Source organism: Choristoneura fumiferana, chromosome 17, assembly GCF_025370935.1.
Source record: "Choristoneura fumiferana chromosome 17, NRCan_CFum_1, whole genome shotgun sequence".
Classification (NCBI taxonomy): domain Eukaryota; kingdom Metazoa; phylum Arthropoda; class Insecta; order Lepidoptera; family Tortricidae; genus Choristoneura; species Choristoneura fumiferana.
The window spans coordinates 8,856,893-8,873,000 of NC_133488.1; the positions used below are offsets into that span (position 1 = coordinate 8,856,893).

Below are 16,108 nucleotides of genomic sequence, written 5' to 3' on the forward strand. Positions count from 1 at the left end.
TGAGATTTTTTTATGGAATTTAGCTGTTACTCTATTTCCTGGTCGTACATGGAAATATCGATTTGATATTATTTATTTATTCCTCTTAATGGCGGCCATAAGGCTTGGGCCAATGTCAGTTAAATTTAAGATAAATATTTATCCTTCTTATGCATGTTGTATCGTGTACACGCCCATAGAAACTCTTGTCAGTTTGACGTTTGACACACCAGCAGGGCTACTATGAAACTCGAAACTCGAAGTTCGTGTCGTGCGGTCCCTCTGACACTTATACTACTTAATACGAGAGCGAGAGAGACGGTACGATACGAACTTCTAGTTTCGTAGTAGCCCTGCAGTTTGTATAGGCGTGAAGGCGTGTACATGAAATAGCGGGTCGGTATTTCCATGTCGGTATTATCCGTGCCGGTAAATAGTGTAACTCCATTTAGCAAGTAAGGCAAGAAATAAGCAATCGGCAAGATCAACCAACCAACCCAAACTATTGTCTATTGTCAATTCCTCATTCATTCAGTGCGGTTGGTTGATGGTTGGCCTGAACATAATGAATATTTGTTGCAAAAATATAGTCAGGCTTTGATTGAAATGGACATTTCTATATGTAACCGCGTTGCTTAATTAAAAGTGTAGTGTTTACTATTGTATAGTAGTACCGAGCCAGTGACTTGTTCGAGATAAAACAGTGCGTACTATAACAACGATGATTATGATTATAGTATAAACAAGTGTGTGTGCATAGTGCAGTGGAAGTGGATATTGCAATGACTTCCCCCGACGGGGCTGGCATGCGGTTGGGAATGCAGACAGCGATAGCAGGTCAGATAGGAATCGGCAGTCCAGAGTTCGACATGGCCGTAAGCGTGCCACCGCCGATGGCCTTCGATCTGCACGCCGCTACTTGCGGTGACTCCTCGTCTGAGTCTCGCTCGCCGGACTTGCCCCCGGCCAAAGCCAGCGATCGCGAGTCACGTATTATAGCTGAAAAACAACGTAGGAGTCAATACAACACTCAAATATCTGAGATGATGACTTTGCTGTCAGACATTGTGCATTCGCAGCGCAAAGTGGACAAGACGAGCGTGCTGCGTCTGGCGGCCAACAAGCTGCGCAACGAGCACGTTTTCGGCGACACCATCAAGTGCTCGCACACCGAAACCTGGTCTCCCGCCTTCCTAAAGTTCTTCGACCTCCTTGGCGGCTTTATGATAACTGTCACATGCCGTGGCCGCATATTCAACGTCTCCCCTAACGTGCAAGAGAAGCTAGGCTACTGCCATGTGGATTTGTTGGGCCAAGACATCTACAACTACATACATCCGGAAGATAAAGAAGTTCTACGTCAACACATCTATCCTCCAGAGCTACAGACAGGTTGTGATCAAACTATTGTAGACCAACGCCACAACTTCAATCTGCGAATAGTCAGAGCAGGTGCTAGATCTGACCCTCCACGGTATGAGCGCTGCAGGTTTGATGGTACTTTAAGGCGTTCTGACAAAGCTACAGCTGCTGTTGTGCAAGATGAGCAGATAATAAGGAGGCAAAGAGTGAGGCATAATCGCACATTTTCATCCAGTGGTAATGATGTTGTATTTATAGGAATGGTTCATGTGATGACAAACAACATACCGCCTCGTATCTTGCCACCAACTGCTTACTCTGAATATTGGACTAGACATCTCATTGATGGGCGTATAGTTCAATGTGATCAGAGCATATCTCTGGTGGCTGGGTACCTAACAGAGGAAGTAACAGGCACTTCGGCTTTCTTTTTCATGCACAAAGAAGATGTCCGATGGGTTATTTGTGTCCTGAGACAAATGTATGATCAAAGCAGGGAATTTGGAGAGTCCTACTATAGATTAATGTCTCGGTCAGGACACTTTATATACATGAGAACTAGAGGTTTCCTAGAAATTGATCGGGACACAAAAAGAGTCCAGAGCTTTGTGTGTGTTAATAGTGTTATTGGGGATGATTATGGCCAAAGAATGATGGAAGAGATGAAACGCAAGTACTCTGTGATTGTTGATATAAACCAAGACCAGAGTGAGAGGGTCACAGTAAGTGATGAAGCACCTGTGGAGCACCCAAAGAAATTGGAGCGAATCGTAATGCATCTAGTTGAGCCTTCTGCAGTTGAAAGCTCGGAGGAGCTGAAGCTCGTGCCCCCTTCAAAAGAGAACATAATTTCTGCCATTAAGAATAGTGAGAAAATAGTTGAAGAAACTGGTGTGAGGTTTGATTGTCGTAAAAGAAAAATTAACCCCTCAAACTGTAACGGCAGTGACCCCTCAAAACGTCATAGTGGACAGATGGAATAATGCAATCTGTTATGTTGATTCACAGACATTATTATAAGAACAGATAAAGTTAATTGTTCCTATGCAGTGAGTGTAATGACCAATGTTATAGATTGACATTCTTCAATGATACTTTGATTCTCTGTAGACTTGTTATATAGTTTAGTTATTGTGTAGTACAGAATTGATGCTAGTCAGTCTGTATGCACTTTGTCCACAGCAGTGTGAAATAGAGACATTTTTATTCATACCTTTCAAGAAAAGTTTTCTACGGAGGCTAATTTTAGGTATTTGCAATAATATTGTTTTTTTACTTTGGATGAAGTACATAAGTTAATTGTATCGAAAGATTGAGTGAGTGGAACTAGATATTATGCATTATGTACTTAGAGCAACACGGACTTCCTACCGGAAGTAGGAAGCCCATGTTGCTCTAAGATTATGTATGATTAATTTTCTATGTAACTTTATACCATATATCTAAATGGGATAGTTAAGACAAAAAGCATAAATATAAAAATAAACAGCTAGTAATTTTCAGAAGACTATTAAATAAATCATGTTTCTTAAATTAAGTTTACTGTGTAATTGTGCAAGGTTGTTTTTGCAGCTAGATCATTGAGTGAAATAATGAAATGAGCTTGCAAATGTTATTGTATTAAGTGTACAGATGGAGTTACATGTCTATGTTGTTTATGTAATTATAACTGGACAAAATTAAATAATATGTACATATCCATAATCCATAGCAACCATAGCTGCATTTAGACCATATACAATCTCACATCAATGCCATATACTCAAGTTCATTTTGTAACACTGAATGCAATCTTTAGTTTAAAATTTTTGTGGAAGTTCACTACTAGGAAGGATAAGTTCCTGTGGTCTATTTGTGAAACCTAGATACTAAAATGACAGTCTGAAATGTCAAATGTAAAAATAATGTGGCCAGCATAAAACTAACAGTGCTTCTCTATGATTTCGGTTTCCGATAGTGTTTTAATGGTAAGCATTGAGGCGGAACTGTACTTTGAATGAAATTGAAACTTAAATACCTACCAACATCTATAAAAAGTAGAAATATTTCAAAACGGTCGCATTTTTATTAGACCCATTTTACCTTTTCTCGAATGTCCTAAGTAACCTGCATGTTAGTATGTCACGGATCCATTCATATCTTAATATTTTATACATATAAAATAGGTACCTACAAAATCTTTCAGTGATAATCGGTTGCGGCACATTACTATTTATGACACGCTAAAACAGGTAATACATGAAACGTCATTATAGTATCTCGGATTAATAAATAAACCATAAGCAACATCATGCTGCCCAAAAATTAATGGCAGTATATAGTAAATTTGTGCAGATCATGATTTTATTTTGAATTGCCGATATTATTTTGTTGTGTGCCAAATTTTATTTAATAACAACTTAGATATGCGTGCTTAACTTAACACTATAGTTAATGGTGCACATTTATGTGAATAATGTTTTAGGTGTGGACACTAGATGTTAACTGTTATTAAGTACTGTGTGAAATACATTAAGATATGGAGTCTTTTTGTTTTACCAACAGTCATCGAAAATATTTATGGATGTGTATGTTATAGGCATAATGTTTTTTACTTGATGCCTAATGTCTACTAGTTTTATATGTGTGATGGATGATCCAAGTCCAATCATCATTAAATTGACACAATGACATATGACAGCATAACACAAATATTACTATTATTGGCAGACATAGGAATCCACGGGGCAAAGTTTTGTGACAGGTAGTGAGTTCCTAAATCGATAATCTCAATAATCGATGCTTGTTCCATATACTTATGATCACTCCAAGTTTTGTTTATAAAAATATGTTTTATTAAATAAATTAACAAAATAATAACGTAATTCTCTTCATTTTTAATTTGATAAGTACTCATAATGGCTTTTCTTAATTACTGTCCCATCTACTGTTGTTAAAATAAACGATTAGAATTTGTTCAAAATTTTCGGACGTTAAACTTCTCCGTCTTGACTGATGAATCCATTTCAGGTGGCTGAATGACAAATAAATAAATAAATCATTTAAAATAATGCTTTGTGTGAACTTCATACTCGTCATCAGTACAAAACTTTTTTTTTATTCGACTGGATGGCGAACGAGCAAGTGGGTCTCCTGATAGTAAGAGATCACCACCGCCCATAAACACTTGCAACACCAGGGGTATTGCAGATGCGTTGCCAACCTAGAGGCCTAAGATAGGATACCCCAAGTGCCAGTAATTTCACCGGCTGTCCTACTCTCCACGCAGAAAAACACAACAGTGCAAGCACTGCCGCTTCACGGCAGGATTAGCGAGCAAGATGGTAGTAGCAATCCGGGCGGACCTTGCACAAGGTCCTACCACCTGCAAAAAATAAATATGTCAATGCTCTTGAAGATATACACACAATACTAGGGGCGATTACTACTATATGGGACAAGCATCGATAATTGAGATTATCGATATAGGAACTCACTACCTGTCATAAAATTTTGCCCCGTGGATTCCTATGTCTGATTATTGGTAATATAAAAACTGTCAGTACAGTCAGTAGCAGAACTGGATGAGTAGTGTTGTCAAAATGAAGTACACATCCTGTAACACCTTGTTGCCTTGCAAGTCGAGATTGTAAAGAGCTCCAGAATTGCTTCTGCTCTTGACTGTACCTTCTTATTCTAGTACATTGTATTTAAAAAGAATGATACCTGTTTGTCAGTGGGCTTGCAGGCAACTTGGGACACAGAAAGAAGTTTATATTTCAGTGTGCTCGAGTTGAAGGTTTCGAAAAATCGATTTTTAGACTGTGAAACTAATTGTTTGTGATTAAGGAATGTTGGTGGTTGCAGGGACCTCTTGAATGGTTAAACTAATGAGTTACTAGGTAGGTAAATGGCGACCTAAATCGTCCTAATCCATCGGAGTGGAGTAGATATTGATTATTAATCTTTCCTGCAAGGGGAACAATTTAAACGTATTTGATTGAACTCGGTCCATCCTTCGCTTCAATTTCCTTCACGAAAAAAATGTTTAAAGTTTGAAAGATGACGATAACGACCACCAAACGGCCGGCATCCCAACCGATTATCTTGTTGTATTCATTTTATAAACAAATTACGTGAAACAAATAACTCATTGAAAAGTAAAAAAAAAGTAATTGATCGTGAGCGTGAGTAATACCTACGTATTTGTAAGGTGTTAATTCAATTATTTTATCTTGCTATCATAATACACCCGCTAAATATTTGAAAACTATGTATAATACGTAAGATTGGATCAAAAACTAGCGTTAACGTTTGTAGGCAACTTTTATATTGTCTACAGGTACGGGCAGGTCCACATCGTAATACCGAAATTCACAAAATTTCCACGAGTCTAACGTGACAATGAAAGAGTTTTATAATAGTACCTACTAGCTGTTGCCCGCGCGTGACTGTTGTTCCTCTCCGGTCCCGCAAAGAATTCTTGATGAAGAATTCGTTTATCCTGCGGGAATTACGCAATTTTCCGGAATAAAAACTATCCAAAGTCCTTCCTAGGATCTCAAACTATCATCATACCACAGTATAACAAGTTTCCCTACAGTAATCCGACGGAGACGTTTAAGACAGAGCAATCGTGCGGGGCGTGAGGGGTGAGACGCGGGTGGGAGGAATGCCAGCTGCATACTTCGCCGTTCTTGGTATAGTAGTTTGGGACAAGTCTTCTAGGGCTATCGCGTTTTTTAACATTTAAATTTATAATAAAATTTATTATGGTGCATGGCATATACTGTGAGTGCGTGCAAATCTTCATCTCGCATAAATAAGGAACTAAGATTTCATCTATTTGTATAATTATATATTTATTTATTTTTTATATAATTAAATTCAATAACAGGAACTTTAAGTCCGTTAAGTCTAGAAACCGAAAGTATTTGTCGGTTACTACTCGTAATCTATGAAAGTATATTTTGTAGAAAAAGAAGTTTTTTATTTCAAAAATAGTATACTTTTGATACTTCTTACCCCTAGTAAGTATGCCACCCCTAATTAATTTTGTTTTATATAATCTCGCAATACCAATATGTAACGATTCGTAAAAGACATCTACCTTCCAAATTTTTGTGACAATCCTTCCTTACTTGCGTAAATACCTATACAGGCTGCGGTATCGCTCAACTCAAAGGCGTCGGCCTACTGTAGGGAAAACTTGTTATACTGTGACCATACCAAAGGCCATAGTCGGCCCTTACATCAAATGGGCTCGGGTTTTTTTTGTGAGTACCTTAGTGAAGAATATTTATGCTGGGTATGAACATCCTACTTGTGACAGTTCTTGACTTATGTTTTTTTTTAAGTTTTTTTGCTTTCATGTATTGTTTTTTGGGAAGCGTCGATATTTCAGATTATGAATTTTCGGTATTATATGATGCGTAGCATAACTACCCGTAAGACCCATTATAGATCAGATTTCTTGCTCTTACCTATATCAATCTCTTGAGAACATAATAAATGTAGATACAATGCAGGTATAATTTATAATCCACTAAAGGCATTTTGCCAATCTTTGCCAAAAGCAATAGGGGATCACATTTCAAGTAGTTGGCATGAATATAACTACCTATGTTACTACTTAACAAATGAGGTCTGTATTCGCTTTCGTAAAAATTAAAGAGATCATTAAAAGTGGGAAGCTAGAAAAATATCGGAGTAAAAATTATCACGAAATGTCGACTTCAGAAAATATGAATACAACTGTGTCTCTCAGAGAAACAATGATAGTCACGATGAATGTTTTGACTATGATATCCACAGATTCTAAAATCCGCTTCCTTCCCCTGATGTTATGGAATTAGAACACCTGTCTGATGGTTAGGAAAATTTATATGAAGATCTTAGAAGTATGGGAACGGAGTTTTTTTGTCAAAACGATTAGAAAGCACAAGCCGATAGTGACATGCTGGCATGCTTATAGGTAGTGCCACAAGAGTTGAAGGGAATGATTGCACACACAGCTACATGAAGAACTGATTGCACAAAAGGAGAATGAAATGAATGAGTAAATGTCAAAATCCCGCTGTTATTCATGACATGTGCTTGTGTGCGTGACCTCAACTCTGGTGGCACTACGTAAGCAAGACTTGTCTGTAACGAGGTTAGAAGAAAAGGTGACGAATTCGGTAAAAGACTAGGAGTCCCTGATTTTTGGATCAGGATCTCAGAAAACTTGGAACTGATAGGTATCACGGCGATAGGCGAATTTATGATAACTTTGTCAGGGTCACCTAAAGTTAAATATGTATAAGAAACTGTTATGCATTGTTTGATTTCAACCATTCGTGTATTCGTGTGCAAGTAAATAATGAATAAAATAAAAGCCCGAAATTTGAATAAGCAGAAGAATGTAACGTAATCACATCGAGAAATGTCCAAGACCAGTGCAAAATAAATACAGTTGTACTATACTATACTTATATGACAATTTCAATTGGAGAAGAAGTTACCAACTTTTTTTTTTAATGTCATGTTCGTTGTACATATGTAAGGTGTATTCCATTTGGGCGCTGTATTTTATTTAAAGAAAATTCGATATTTTCATCAAGCCAGGGTTCATTAATTAATAAGATTAATGTACAACCGATTATTATTAAAAAAAATTAAATTAGGTATCTGTCGACTGAATTTAGACCTAAGGTTTTTTGGAAATGATTCGAAGTCGAAAATAATTCCATTGCTATTTAGAAAATATGTATAAATTAATAAAAGCCCGTTGCAACCAAGATGGTCTGCATTGTAGTCTCTGCATTGTCCCTTCTTGTCGTCTTTGTATTACTCTAAGCTTTCGGATTAAGTTTATTGTGACGCTACTGTGAGTTTAAAAAAAAACTAATGAATTACTCTTGTTTCTGATTGATTTGAAATTTACTCAGTCCCCTTAGTTTTAAATTATCTAAGCCCTTGGTAATGTTGTACAGTCGCCATCAGATATTTCGGAACGGCCAAGATAGTCAAAAATATCGACACATGCACTCTATTTTTAAGGTATTAGAATTCATGTTTCTATATTTTTAATCAATTTGACCGCTCCGAAATTCTGATGGCGACTGTACATCAACCTTAGTTTGGCTGGCGTGATAATTGACAAAAGGAAGACTTACCGCCGTTGTCACCTTACCTACTCAGATCCATCAGTTACATCTAATTTTGAATTGTTGATTCATTACTAAAGATTTTCAATACTATAATTTAGCAATACGAGATGTATTTTTAGCGATATGAATGACGACTAAATGTCCTTGCGCTTTATGCTAAATTGCGTAACGTGATAACGTGAAAATCTATATTATTTAGTCAACTTTCAAGTATTTTCGTGTCGAGCAAGATTTAAACCAGTTTCCGAGTAATGCGATTGTATCTAGGACAGATGATAATCAAGCCATAATTTCGACAGAAAGCCTAGAAAATGCTAAAAACGTCAGCAGAGCGACAACTTATTCAGTCATTTCATTACCTACTAAGCATAATTGCTGCATAAGTTGTCGAATCAAATTTGGTACACTTTGGTATCCAATTATTTGGCAACAAACATTTCAACAAATATTCATTTAACAAACCACGTTTCCAAACTTTTGTTTCACAAATTAATCGTTTTATAACACCACAAATTGATCATTTCACAAACTCTTTATTTGACAAACCATCATATATAACATATCATTATTTGGCAAACTATTCATTTATTATTTTCGTCATCTGGCAAAACCACGTTTGTCAAATCAACGTTTAGCAAAAAAACGTTTAATAAAATGCATCATATGGTAAACACTTTATTAAGAATAATTAGAGGTACCTACCTGTAGCTCAGGTGAACTTCGTAGGAATAGATTAGGTTAGGGTAGAACTGAGACCCTAAGAAAAACTAACTTCTCCCAATAAAGTTGGTTAGGTTAGGTTAGAACTGCGGCCCTAATAAAAAACATTAAATTAAAAATCAAAAACCCGACTGCCAAAACTAAAAGGAACAAAATAAGCCTAGTGGTCTATACCTCTGTTAAGTAGCTATAAAAAGTTCAACAGTCGGGACCCATTTACTAAGAGTTTTTGAGCGTCACGATTTAAATGGGTCCCGACTGTTGAACTTTAAATTAGCTACTTAACAGAGTTCTAGACCACTAGGCTTATTTTGTTCCTTTTAGTTTTGGCAGTCGGGTCTTTGATTTTTTTAATTTAATAGTCAAAATACCACAAACGGGACTTATCACGCTATTATTACACAAGTAATATTTACCTCGACGTTTCGGCAACGTTACAGTTGCCGTGGTTACGAGTAGACTGAAGTGTGAGGTGTCAAGTCTGCCTAGCAGCGCGAGTTCTTCGAACTACCCGCACTTGATCACTAATAGTGCCGGCACTCGTATCACGAACTACCCGCACTTGGTCACTTTTATTAGTCACCCTATCACACCGACACACAACACTAACAACGTCCGATCGTCCCTCCGAACATTAATGTTTTATTTTACACTTTTTTGATATTTATGTGAAAACGGTAGATTAAAAGTATTATAACCCATATATATTTAGAATGGGCTAATTATTAGATCTCATTTGATACCCATATGTTACAATTAAAATATTTTTTTTCATTCCTCTGCCATATTTTCTTTCGCTGACGCCATATTGAAATATTATGTAGCCTATGTCACTCCGACAGTTATGACGAATCCCATTGGATTGGGTCGGCTATACGGATTTTGACATATGATGTATCATTATACATCATATGTCAAAATCCGTATAGCCGTTTAGGCTGCAGCGAGGACCAAAGAAATGGACATACACACCCACATACATACATACATACATACGCTCGAAAAACATAACCCTCCTTCGGGCAGTCGGGTAAAAAACGAACTGCTGCTAGTAAGTGGGTTAGCTTGTACAGTGGGTTAGAACTGCGACTCATAGAAATACGAACTACTGTCAATACCATTAGTTGATTAGGTTAGGTTAGAACTGCGACCTTAAGGAATGCGAAACAAAAACGGGCCACGAAAACCAAATACTACCAATTTAGACATGTTATGTAAATAGTTTGTTAAATAATCATTTATAAATTGATGTTTTGTAAAATAACTAGTTTGAAAAATGAGTTGTTTGGGTAATGGACATTTTTTAAATGATGATTTATCATATGATGTGTTTGTAAAGTGACAAGTTTGTTAAAAGAATATTTATCAAATGATCATTTGTGATATGAGCAGTTTGTGATATGAAGTGGTTGTGGAATGAATAGTTTGCGAAACGTTGTTTGTGAAATGATCATTTGTTAAACGTTGTTTGCCAAATTATAGTGAACCGTACACTTTAATATGTTTCCGATAAAGCTTTATATCGCGAATATCTTAGTAGGTGCGGTTGTGCCCTTTTTTGCTCGGCTTGCCTGAGGCACTGGTAAGATACGATCATGTTTAATTAAAGTGAATGAATGGACTGTAACTGTAAAATTGCGACTTCTATATCTAATACTGACGATACTGACAGACAACATTACATAAGCTCACAAATAAAAAATAATTCACATTTATTAATTTAATATTCGGTTGGTTACCTACACGAAAATCCGTCCAAGCCCGCTCAGCTCAGTCAGAAAAATAAATATTTAAATTAATTATGCAGTTTCAAATACTAAATTAGCCATTACGACTTAATCGTGATGCTATCAAGAATGGAAACATAAAGACTGACGCATGCTTCTAGTGTCTCATTTGTTTTTTACAAGTTACGCACATGCAATCTGGTTTTACAACATTCTCGAAGAAAAGTCCAATCAAGACATACGGACACTTCTTTAACTTGCCATTAGAACGGTTGCATTATCGACCGACAGGGTAGCCATTGTTAGATCTAACAATACAATTAAGTACCCTTAGCGATACTCTGTAACATTTGGCTGAGAGTCCACTGTATATTGTTTAAATAAGGAATATTACTGCAATTTTCTGACGTCGAGAGTGCAGCACTAGCACGAAACCGTAAACAGTTTTTTGAGTATCTTAAATGCCATAATATCATATTACATAATATTTCAATTAAGTTTTTGGAAATATAGCTTTATCGTTACTATCGAATATCGATGTAAATATCATGTTATTTTGTTACTTATAAATTATATATCATGATTTCTATAGGTGATGATCTGTCTGTCTATGTTCTGTCACGGCGACAAAATATAAAGAGAACTGACTGACGTTGTCATGATGGTTTGCACTAGTGTCGCTCCCTGCGCAGAGCTTTGCCTAATATTCCCTATAGCTAAAATACTGTCATAAGTCATGTTGATTGACACATTTCACTATTTTGCAAACTTCGACTCGACATAGGCAGAATCATCAAGCCATTTTTTCCTAAATTTGAATGGAATTGAATTGACGTAATTACATGTGCGCCAAATGTACATAAGAATCAAAAGTAATGATTATTGCTGGTGTCCTCGTCTGCTCAAGCGTTAACGACGATGTTTAGGTATAAGCAGTTCGTACTTTTCTTAAGTTTATTATCTAAAATTTATTTTTGTACACTGTTAAATAAGACTACTGTCGAAATATAGAAAATCATTACCGAAATTAAATCCATTTTATTGCGAGTTATAACCAAATAAATATTGGGAAGCACCGCGTAGCGAAGCTTCTCTGCGTGGTTTAGCTAATACGAAATTCGAAAATTTTAGTTCGTATCGTACCGTCCTCACTCTCGCATTAAATATCATAAGCATCAGCGGGACGGCAAAATATGAAGTTCGAATTTTGCACTCGTAGGGCCGGAACCTAATCCATCAAAATAGAATCTGCGATCTCTTTTGTCATTTAATTATGTTGGTTAATTTAGGTGGCAAAATTTGTCCACTAAAATGGTGATCATGATCACTTAACATTTGGTGTATAGTATATCTTTTGGCCAGACAGAAAGAGCTTAGTAAAAATATCTGGTGTCAAATAATTATTGGTTGACCTTTACTTGTTTAATCTATACTTATCCCAACCCTAAGTGACAAAAAGCAAATTTTAGGTTAGAATTTCAAATTTCGGTATTAGTTTTAGAGAAGCATTAGCGAGTAGATATTGCACGACTGTCGTGTCGACTAGCATGGGCTAAATCATCGACTTTATAACCAACTAGACACCTAATGCAGGGCGAACACTTTCGAGGTCTAAGTCAGACTTATTTTTCTAAGACAACGACCGCGATGGCCACTTCAGTACCGACCAGTCTGTGACCCGTCTAGATCTCTGCGTTTCAACGAAATAAAATGTTTAAATGGCTCCGTGTACAATAAAATGGTGTGGAAGAAAAGTGCAGTCAAACATCAAGTTACTCTAAACATAGCATAACATTACATCGGTAAACCCATTTTACTAATATAAACAACTAGCTTTTGCCCGCGACTTCGTCCGCGTGGAATAGTAACTTTGGGAAGTATTTAATTTATTTAGGGTACCTATTCTGACAATAATAGCACATAGAAACTTCTACGGTTTACTGAAAATAACTTAATCACGTGCCGAAATGGCAAGTTTAACAAAGATTCATCGATTTATCTTCGATAATGACGACCTTCCATATGAACTTTCATCCCCTATTTCATCCCCTCACAGGTCGAATTTTCAAAAAAGCTCAAACAAATAACGACTTATTTCTTATTAAGTGTCTAAATGCCAAGTTTCATGGTTTTATTTTCGACAGCGAAGAACTTCCACCATATAAACTTTCACCCCCTATTTCAACCCCTTAAAGCCTCTTTTTCGCGATAAAAGATAGCCTATGTTCTTTCCTAAGGTCTATTCTATCTCTGTACCAAATTTCATCCAAATCGGTTCAGCGGTTTTTGCGTGAAAGCGTAACAGACAGACAGACAGACAGACAGTTACTTTCGCATTTATAATATTAGTATGGATTAAAGATTCGATTTATTTAGAGCTCAAGTTAAACTGGTGGTTTCCCGTACCGAGGCCATTGATTATAAAGTCGATGGGCTAATACACCATCTCTTTTTGCGTAGTTTTGCGAGAGGGATTTGTTTAAAGCCCGAACGAGCTAAATTGTGCTAGTTAAGTTTAAATATATGGATGTATGGGTTGTGACAAGTATCTATATTATGAAGTCAATAACTGTTTATAATAGGTATTTTGAACCAACTTCATAATCATAACTTAGTTAGGCAGTAGTGATTAAGCGATAGTAAATAAATGTGACAGTTCGTTTAAAGTGGTACTTATAATGGCGGTAGTGTTATGTTAGGCCACGGCACGAGAGTTGAGGCCGCTGTAGTTTTCTGTAAAAAAATCTTAAATTATTGCGTCTTAAGGCAAGATATGTAATTGTAAACGTACATACTTATTTTTAAATTATCTGTGGAAAGCAAACTACTACCGCCGTCAGTAAGATATCCTTATCCGGTTTAGGTTTCTTTATGTATACCTACATTGATGTAACTACATAGGTACAGTCAGCATCACGTTCAATTAGCTACAGTGTTCAAAATGTCACTGAGGCGGACTGTACCTCTATTTCTGTTTCCAGGAGAAATGTTGTATCTAAAAAGATGTCGTGGCAATTAATTGTGCGTGTGCGATACCTACATTGATATTTTTAATGTATTAAAAAAGGGAAACCATTTATTTATCTTTTACTTAAAACTTACCCAAGCCAACCAAAACCCATATAATGAACCCTTAACGAAACAACCTCTGTTTGCTCAATGTGGGACAGGATAGGAGCTAATCGGGTAGGAACCTTAAGTTTTCTTGGATGGTCCATATTATAGTTTTTATCGATAGTAGTAGACGTTTGCATAGTAAAAGCGGACAAGTAAGCTCACTCACTACGAACAAAATAAAAAACATACATCGCGCGGCTTAAATGTGTGCGCGCCGGTTGGCGCCGGTACGCACGCATCCGCCGCACGTACACACTGATAATTTAAGGAGGATTAAGTTTTCTTTAGTCAAGGTCGGTGCCGTACGTTTCGATTTTAGCTCGCTCGTCTTGCGCTCGCTTCGCGAGATGATCACCTTTTACGTTCGCGTACTCGTACTTACGTATTTTTAGCATTAGGTATAGTTGTTAATTAGTAGTATATAAGTATAGTTTAATGGTTTCGTGCAGACACATAAAAAATACCTACCTAGCTATAAACAATATAGTTATAGTGTTATGTGTAGGTAAAAACATGAGTAGTATGTAGGTATACAGTCGCCATCACCATTCCGGCGAATTTGTAAATAATATTTTTATATTTAGTTTAATAATAATAAAAATAATATAACGGCATAGAATCTGTCTGGTTTCTCTAGACACAGACATTAGACAATTTTAAGTTAACTTTCGTACTAAAATTATTTGCCGGTAGGTAATTAATCTTAAATAGACGTCGACAACCCTAAGCGTCTGCGCCGGGCCGGAGCGGAGTAGGCAGTTAAGTCTCCTAAAGGGTCGGAGTGGACTTACTTGTCCTCTTTTCCTATGGTAGCTCACTCCTATAGATAGTTTTTTTTTCATTTCCCGTTTTCTTGTAAAAAATAATTTAAACTTTATTTCCGCAAACCACACGTTTCGCGAGATTAATAGGTTTTGTGCCTTGGCTTGATCTATTTGATTAAAAAGAAAAAGCCAAAAGCAGTAATTCTCATGCAAACTTAGCTGTTATTGGGAGGATGGGAAGTACTAGGTGGGGGTGATGAAATCTATCGCAGCGCTCATAGTGGCCAAAAGTAGAAATAATGTAGGTTCTGTCCTGTCAAACTCATATGAATCTGTCATTAAAAAAGCAATTTGTGTAGACTTAACACCCTTATTTTAGTAATAGATGTTTGTCTTCTTGAATTATTGAACACAGTCCCTGTTTTATTCTTAATTCCTCTACATCCCGGACATGTCCAGCAGACCAACAATTTTCCTATTGAAACGGTTTGTGGTTGAAATTTTATATTGAGTATTACACAAAACTGGTCGTGAAAATAATACGTATTTTGATCTGAAAACGATATTTAATTTATTACTAGCGATACAAGAACAGTTATATATGTTTACTAGTATTTAAAGAAACCATTAAAGTAGCTTTATCTTTTTGTTTTACAATAAAAGTACGACTAAACATGAAGTAAACAAACCCTGCCATAACCAGTTTAAAACACACTTTTTGAATAAATTTTACTTACCTCATTTAATTTTAATGACCAAAAATGAATTCACAGCCCTTTGTCCAACCAAATCACGGTATTACAGTAATTTTGTATTATAAATTAATACGTGATAGGTTTGATTTTTGACAATGTTGCAATGAAATTTCAAAACGTATGATGTCGTGCACAGCACAGAGCTAATAATTTTCCTTGTAAATTTGATATACTTACTACGGGTACGTATTATAATGTATAATACATATCGGTTGAAATACATACAGTTGAAATACCGAAAATTGAAAAAATGGTTAAAATAAATATTACTCAAAATTCACGCGGAGCTCCTATTCAGAGTAGTTAAGGCGCTTCGCGCCTGGACAAAACTAACCTAACCTATAAGATACCGACTGATCGGAATCGGTATTGTCTAACAAGACCTTGCATTTTAAACTATGAATAGAAACTAGGTGCGACTACGAGCGTAGCGAGGAGCGTGTTAGGTTCAACTATGAGCAAGAATTGTCAGGCCAGAATTGTAATATATGCATTTTTCTTTGTGAAAATTCAGTGTCTAGTATGTATTTCAACCATTATAGAAAACATACTGT

At 36.3% G+C, this 16,108-nt stretch overlaps 1 protein-coding gene across 1 annotated transcript; it reads left to right on the forward strand.

The window, feature by feature from the left end:
* The first annotated feature begins 434 nt into the window (after window positions 1-434).
* LOC141437371 (circadian locomoter output cycles protein kaput-like) lies at window positions 435-13,995 on the forward strand. Its single transcript, XM_074100675.1, has one exon. The coding sequence runs from the start codon at window positions 762-764 to the stop codon at window positions 2,322-2,324; it is 1,563 nt and encodes a 520-aa protein (XP_073956776.1). The 5' UTR covers window positions 435-761; the 3' UTR covers window positions 2,325-13,995.
* Window positions 13,996-16,108: the final 2,113 nt, after the last annotated feature.